Consider the following 8,269-nt stretch of genomic DNA (forward strand, 5'->3'; position numbering starts at 1 on the left):
GAAGATCACCAGGACTCCACTGCCCTCTCTGCAGAGCATTTACCACCGCAGGGTGCGTAGGAAAGCTGCCTCTATCCTCAAAGATCCCACCCACTCCCAGCACGGACTGCTCAATTCTCTGCCCTTTGGCCGGAGGCTCAGGAGTGTGAAATGTAGGACCTCTAGACTGAAAAACTCTCTTTCTGTCTGTCATCAGACTCCTGAACAGTTGACATGAGCTATTACCAGAAAATATGCCATGTAATGATGACCTGTACTGTTACATTCTCAGTTTGCACATGCATAATTGCACATTGATACTACTGCACATGCAGCATACACTGTCTTATCATATTTTTATATATTGTTATGTCTGCATTTGCTGTTTAAAGTGCTTTAGATCTTGTTACTTAATCATCTACTTTATATGTCATTTGTATTGTGTGGCATTCATGGCAAAGTAAGATTTCAGAGCAATATTTCTCTTTATTTTAAGTTTATATGTATTCCGGGTATTATTTTGAAAACCGGATGTTATTTTGACAAAGCAGGAAGCACGAAAATACTTCAGGTAGCTTAACTTCGTCAATTCACGGGTATAGCAGCATCCGATCGCAATAATAATGTCATTTTCGGATTCCTGACAATTTTCTCTACCACTTTCATATATTATATGTGTGTGAGAGCTTTAAGGATGGCAGAATAGGAGCAGAAACATGGCAGGAATCGATGAGAAACACACACAGAGGAAAGCGGAGCAGGGGGCACGTGACACTACAGCGGGGGTAATTGGAACAGAATGGAGTCATTGACTTTGAATGGAGCAGTAGACAAAATATAGATATGGATTAAAAATAAACCGTAAGAGATATCAAGAAGATATTTACAACATCAATGCCTGATTATATCACGAGTTGAATACAGTTAAAATTGCCCACGCTATTCCTGAAGTTAAGGTTCAACTTCTCACGAGTTCACAAGCAGCTTTTGACAGCGTCTGCAGAGACAAGCAGGCAGCGAAAACCGACGTGCATTTCAGCATTCAGTTTCAAACAAACAGAGCACCCTGTTGTGTTAGCACACTGTTGTATTATGTCATGATATTAAACAGATTGAAGGAACCGCGGCGTTATATAATTACAAAGACGTTTGCCTTCCAGCGCGTATTATTTGACTGCAAGTCAGTCAGGAGCGACAGAGTGAGAGACGGCGATTATCAAAGTGACACCCAATATTAATATATACAGCACTTTGTTGTGCTATTGCACTGTTGTATTATGTCAAGACTAAACAAAATGAAGGAACAGTTACGATTTACAAATATGCCGACGTTTTGCTACAGCGGATCGTCTGTATTGACTGTAAGTATATGGAGCAGTGAGACGTATGCAAATACCATTCATCCCATCTCAGTAACACTGACAGCTGAATTGGTGACAACATTCCGATACCTGAAATAGCTGAAAGTATGCTGAAGCAGAATATCGCCATTCATTTTTCGCCGCAGTTGTGTTTCAGCGGACCGTCTGTAGAACCATGAATGTCCTTGAAGAGCTGAACATTCTGATACCTGAAATAGCTGAAAGTATGCTGAAGCAGAATATCGCCATTCATTTTTCGCCGACGTTTTGTTTCAGCCGATCGTCTGTATTGACTGTAAGTATATGGAGCAGTGAGACGTATGCAAATACCATTCATCCCATCTCAGTAACACTGACAGCTGAATTGGTGACAATTTTCTCTACGATTGTCATCTATTATATGTGTATAATGCTTAAGAATGGCATAATAGCAGCACAAAAGCGGTAAGAGGAAGAGCAAAAGCATAGCAAAAGCTCCGAGACCGGGGAAGTCACGTGACTCATGGCTACCAATGGCATTGCACCAATACATTGTCTATGGACAAATATAAATGTCGATTACAAAAAAAACCATTAACAGATAGCAAGATGATTTTTGCACCATTAGTAGCTGAACGTCTCACGAGTTGAATAAAGTTGAAATGGCACTTCTAGCCCAACGTATGCCGGAGATATTAAGCTTCCAATTTTGCCCCATTCATTTCCAATGGGGAAATTTCTGTAAAAAAAGCTAAATAGCTTAAAAAGTATAAATGTTACAGACAATAAAAATACAAGCACACATGTCCTTAAGGAGATACACAGTGTGATACCTCAATGGCCCTTGTAGGTGAAAGTATGCTGCATGAATTAGATGCCGAAGAACAGTGGTACTTCCAGCGTATTATTTGACTGGAAGTCAGGGAGCGACAGAGTGAGAGACGGCGATTATCAAAGTGACACCCAATATTAATAAATACAGCACTTTGTTGTGCTATTCCAGTGTTGTATTATGTCAAGACTAAACAAAATGAAGGAACAGTTACGAGTTACAAATATGCCGACGTTTTGCTTTAGCGGATCGTCTGTATTTACTGTAATGGAGCAGTGAGACTTATGCGCTGGAATGAGCAACTTACGCAAATACCATTCATCCCATCTCAGTAACACTGACAGCTGAATTGGTGACAATTTTCTCTACGATTGTCATCTATTATATGTGTGTAATGCTTAAGAATGGCATAATAGTAGCACAAAAGCGGTAAGAGGAAGAGCGAAAGCATAGCAAGAGCTCCGAGACCAGGGGAGTCACGTGACGCATGGCTACCAATGGCATTGCACCAATGCATTGTCTATGGACAAATATAAATGTCGATTATAAAAAACCATAACAGATGTCAAGATGATTTTTTGCACCATTAGTAGCTGAACGTCTCACGAGTTGAATAAAGTTGAAATGGCGTTTCTAGCTCAAGCTATTCCGGAGATATTAAGCTTCCAACTTTATAATAAAAATTGTACAATAAAAATACAAGCACACATGACCTTAAGGAGATACACAGTGTGATACCTCAATGGCCCTTGTAGGTGAAAGTATGCTGCATGAATTAGATGCCGAAGAACAGTGGTAGAAACCAGAATAATAATAATAAAGAACTGGATAACATAGTGTGGATGCATACGCCTCCACACAATAAAGAAGAAGATAAGAGTGTGGATGCTCACATACAATAATAAAGAACAGGATAACATAGTATGAATCAGCATCCATACAATAATAATAATAACATAACATAATATGGATGCTGAAAAGCTTTGGATTAGATTAAACTAGTGCAGAGGTTGGGGTTACTAGGATTTAATTTAAATCAATACAACGCCCACGTGTGTGTGTGTGCGCAATCTCACCGAGACAGGATTCCTACAAAGTTGCTGGGCCTGGATGAATGGAGGAGGGTCTTAATGTTCCCCAGATCACTCTTAAACGTCTGCAGCTCCAATCCTCTGCTGACACGCAGGACCTGTAGGATCTTTACCTTGCTGCAAAACAGAGATAGAAACATTGGCAGTGCGGTGCCACACACATCTGAAAAAATATACAGTACTTAACACATTACTTACTAATTATAAGTATATGAAGAAACACTACAGTCTACACTAGGGTTTAAAACTCAAACACCACCCTGTGTTTCAGAGTTATTGGCTGGTTTGCAGCACTTAAGACACTTAGAAGCCATTTACCTCGATAACTAATCACTGCTATTAGAAATTTATTAACAGTTAATTTGAATATCTGTTACTTTATACAAATTTAACATCTGCATTTTCTCCATCTTGAGAAAAGTAAAGACCGGTTAAGATTAAACTGCACTGTATGCCTGTAAGTGCTCTTCAGTTACAGATCTAACTTAAGGAACATAGCAGTGTTTGGTTGACAGTGCAGAGAAAAGTGGGAGAGGGAAGGTATAAAACTGCTAGAAGAGCCATTTCAAACAATCTCCTGGTAGGTGTGTGACAAAAAGCACTGTATTGCTGTCAATGCCAGACATGCAAGCATTTCTGAGGCAGGATGCTACCTGTCCTGCAGCAGGGCGGTCACAGCCTGAAACTCCGAACTGCGGGGGGGAATTGTGTCGATGCTGCACCTCAGAGCACGGAACTTCCCCACACAGGAAGGTGCGGGGCTCCTCAGAGTCATCTCACTCACGTTCAGAACGTCTCTAATTAACTTGACATAGAAAGGAATGTGTGCATGTTAGTATGGATATGCCAGATGGACAGTCATCTTAGATTTATGGTCAAACTGTAAAGGTGTGCTGTTTTGATGCACAGTGAAATAAGACAATTATCTAATTATTTGATAAGAGGTTGAAATAATCACACAAATACAATGTTTAGAAAAACTATTTCAAACATGTAATCCCTCAACAAATGCAAACATGATAGTCACTACAGTCAGTGATGTAACAGAAACGAATTTTGCCTTAAAATGTCAACCAGTGTGTTTATCAGACATACCGTACAACATACTAATTGTACATACCGTACAACATATATTCTATACGGGCGGCACAGCAGTGGTTAGCGCCTTTGCCTCACAGCAAGAAGGTTCTGGGTTCCGGGTATGAGCCCCAACCGACCCCTGTACCCACAGTCCAAAGACATGCAGCTTAAACTAAACTTTCCCTAGGAGTGATTGTGGTTGTGTGTGGTCGTTTGTCTACACGTAAGCGCTGTGATAGATTGGCAACCTGTCCAGGGTGGACCTCGCCTCTCATCCAGTGTCAGCTGGGATTGACTCCAACCCCCAATGACCCTATTCAGGAATAAGCGGTATAGATAATGGATGGATGGATAGATAAACGCTATACTAACCGTCTTTGTTAGTATAAAAAACCTAACATGTGACACTAAAAGGAAATGATTTTTAAAGGATGTAGTAGTTTTTGTCCACACAGTTTGGCTTGATTTTGTGAAGCTGATTAACTTCCTGATTTTCTTTGATATTGTGGGACAATCAACAGCACACTTTTCAACTGGGATGTTTTACTATGGAGTATGCTTCATTTGGTCACTTTCAGTGTGAACATCAATGGCTCAAAATCTGCTTAGGCTGAGTGCGTAGCATGGACTTAGGGCACGGCACAAGAAAAACCTTTCAAAACATGAACTTTGTTTCTTTTTTTGTGTGTCCATCTCTTAGTGCATGTGCTCATAACCACATGATGTGCAATGTTACCTGACAGAGGTCCAGTTTCTGAGAGATGAGCTTGGCATTAGGAACAAATTCGGGTGCCCAGTGCGGCAGCAGGGTGTAAACTTCTACCAGGAGAGGTATCACCTCGGCATGGTTTGCCTCATTTAGTTTCCTCTGGGCCTGAAGCAACAGGCCCTCTGCCCTGCTCACCTGCACAAATGGTTACACAGGGCACAGAGTATAAGAATAATTCTAATGAGAGTCTTTTGTGGAAGCTGGACAAGCAGATGGGACAGCTGATTTCAGTGGTCTGACTGAGCTTTGACAGAACAATCCACTCCTATTCCTTACATCATTGAGGCTGAGCTTGTTGACTGAAACTCTGAGGATGTTGCCAAGGCAGCCCAGGGCCTCAGTCCACAGCAGCTCCACAAATACGCCCACCTCCTGCGATAAGCTTCCAGTGTTCAGCTTCTCCTCCAGCAACAGCTGCCAGTTGAACAGAACACACGTCAATCAACTGATCAATCAGCAAATGTCTTGCTCAAAAGTCCTACTAAGAAACATAGAAATTCCTTTGTAAAGTCAGAAGACAAAATGTGTGCAAAGCAAACTGCAAACCTTCTATTTATCATTTGAAGCTGGTGAGTTAGTATGTGATGCTTATTAGGCTGCCACACTGTCAATATAGTTAGTAAACCTCAAGTCTGTTATGTAGTGTAATACTACTATCCATATTACTGAACTCTTTTCCTAATGTGACTAATATTATACACTACCAGTCCAAAAGGCTTGATCACATTTTACCATTGAACTGAATGGAAAGGTTTGTCGAAATATTTGACTGGCCATCATTATTTAAGTTAAGCATACTCCGTTAATGTATCACATTGGCAGGACATTTAGTAGCTTAATTCAAATTAGGAATATCCACTACATGACACCACTGGTTTTAAGAAAATACAGCTACTAGAACATGCCAAAAACTACAATACCCACAATGCATGTTGCAGGAAACTCATAATTGCTCACATTTTTATTTTTCTTTCTTTATACCAGACTGGCAGCAAAATGAGTAAACCATTCAAGTAACATGCAGTGAGTGAGCTGGACCTGCTGCAGAGGGGCAGAGCCAAGGTCCTGGGCCTGTGGATGGATGTTGCTCCTCAGATGCAGACCAGCAGCCTGCAGGCTCTTTCTCAGGGCCTGGTACACTGCCAGAGCTTCCTCTGAGGTGGAGAGAAACACCAGCATATCCCTCACTGCTGCCTTCTGTTAATACAAGCATAGTCCCACATTTTGATCACTTGTGATTCTGCTGAGGCTCAAGCTTTTCAACTATGGTCATCTGGTTTAATGTCCTTGTGATGGTCTAAATGCTTTCTCAGGGACCAGAAACTGAATAAATGTAGCTTTACCATTTTGGCCTATAAATTGAAACAAACAAAAATAAATATTGAAATGTTCTCATTAGTTTAACACTACTTCAAGTACCTTTTTAACTTCAGTTTACTGTCACAGCAGAAGTCAGCATGTTTTAAGATAAATACACAGGTCACAAAGACAGCAATAAAAAGTGTAGCTAACAAAAATGTAAAGTTGGCAAAACGTCAAACTAACCAACAGTGATATGACAGACACTATGTGTACAGTGTATTATACTGTTTGCAGCTGTGTTTTCAATATCAGGCTCACAAACGTTATTAGAATGCCAATTTGCTACCAAGCAAATAAGGTAATCTGTGAGATGAAATGCAATACAAGCAGGAAACCACAGTACAAAGTGCTCCATACCTTAGTGCCTATGGCATCCTTCCAGTACCTGACTACACGGTACTGCCGTTCATTTTTTACTCCGACACTCTGCAGCTCCAGCACGTACCAAGTGTTGCTGTTTGTCTTCAGAGGAATGTATTATTGGGAAGAAAAAAAAAAAAGTCATTCCAGTGCTGCTGAAATTGGACAGTCAGTAAGATAAACATAGCTTTACCTTTTCAAAGACCGAATACTTTGCCACTTGAAAATTATCCGGATACATTGGGAGATCAGGATCGGTCTCAGTATAAACTCTGTGAAATTAAACAAACAACAAAAAGCAATGATATTTCACATAATTTCATACAGAAGTGTTCAAGAAAACTAAATGTTAACTTAGTTACTGTATTACTGTTGTGTTGAGTTGAGTTTCCTCTAGCACCACGTCACAAAGATATGTGAGCAGTTGTTATTCTACCAGAGCGGTGTGCGGCACATCAACACCATTTCCCCACTGTTAAACTGTGCATGGACAGGCTGATATGAAAATGATAATTTTCCACACCTGAACTTTCCCAGGACATTTCTGCCCCTCTCCGGTGTCTCTGCCTTCTGAGTCACACTGACAAACTCCACAGGTTTGGCTTGGCCTTTGGGTGGCTCAGCAACTGTTGTGCTTGGTGGTTCTTTAGACAATACAACGCACAAGACAGAACAGTCATACTTACAACACAACTTGAGCTCACATCAAGAACCGGTATGGATTTAAACCAAAGTACACAGGCTGTGTAAGCACAGTGACAAATGGATTCTGACAAACTGCTCATTGCACAACAGTGCTGCAGGTTTGATTTAGCTTAGAATGTATAACAAAGTATGGCACAGACCAGATGATACAACACACCTTTATCTGACGTAAAGAATGTATGGACATCAATGTACAAACAGAAGTGGGAGGGCAAAACTATTGTGCCTCTGTCCATGGAGAAGGAAACCTATGACTTGTGAGTTCTGCGTGCAAATAAAACCAACTGCGTTTTATGACTCATTGTGCTGGAACTGGGTGGAGAAACTTTAGTTTGCCTGCCCTGTATAACTGGCTGAGACAGTAGGTTACATACAGTGAATGATTAACATTTTACATTCCCACATCTGTGACTGAACAAACAGTATAGAAACCCACAATGAACAGTATACACATTAGTGATGTCCAATTGACACCATGACACCTGTATTGAACCACTTCATCATTTGTATCGAGTATTGGTTCGTTCATTCAAAGGTTCGGTTTAGTGCCATCTGGTGGCAAAATAGTATGCAGCAGAACAATGTCTGAATTAAGTGATGGGTGTAACCAGGCCTGTGGTTCTCAAAGTGTGGGGCGCGCCCCACTAGTGGGGAATACAGACATGACAGGTGGGGTGCAATGAACGAAGAAAATTAGAAATGGGCCATTAATACAAGTAAATTAAAACAACATCAGTTCAGGGTCTGGGGG

The 8,269-nt window shown here is 40.8% G+C and overlaps 1 protein-coding gene across 3 annotated transcripts in view; it reads right to left on the minus strand.

Annotated features, from left to right (window-relative positions):
- parp4 (poly (ADP-ribose) polymerase family, member 4) overlaps positions 1–8,269 on the minus strand; it is a 66,741-nt gene that overhangs the window by 51,989 nt on the left and 6,483 nt on the right. For 2 of the 3 annotated variants that reach the window (XM_020588406.1, XM_020588407.1), the window contains exons 4-11: positions 7,337–7,457; positions 7,007–7,085; positions 6,811–6,915; positions 6,130–6,288; positions 5,368–5,505; positions 5,059–5,226; positions 3,896–4,047; positions 3,228–3,359 (exon numbers count right to left, since the gene is read on the minus strand). In XM_020588406.1, the coding sequence (XP_020444062.1) occupies positions 3,228–3,359; positions 3,896–4,047; positions 5,059–5,226; positions 5,368–5,505; positions 6,130–6,288; positions 6,811–6,915; positions 7,007–7,085; positions 7,337–7,457 (1,054 nt within the window). The remainder of the gene's footprint in view (positions 1–3,227; positions 3,360–3,895; positions 4,048–5,058; positions 5,227–5,367; positions 5,506–6,129; positions 6,289–6,810; positions 6,916–7,006; positions 7,086–7,336; positions 7,458–8,269) is intronic. The other variant, XM_020588408.1, reaches the window with a different exon arrangement.

Source organism: Monopterus albus, unplaced genomic scaffold (assembly GCF_001952655.1).
Source record: "Monopterus albus unplaced genomic scaffold, M_albus_1.0 scaffold537.1, whole genome shotgun sequence".
NCBI lineage: Eukaryota > Metazoa > Chordata > Actinopteri > Synbranchiformes > Synbranchidae > Monopterus > Monopterus albus.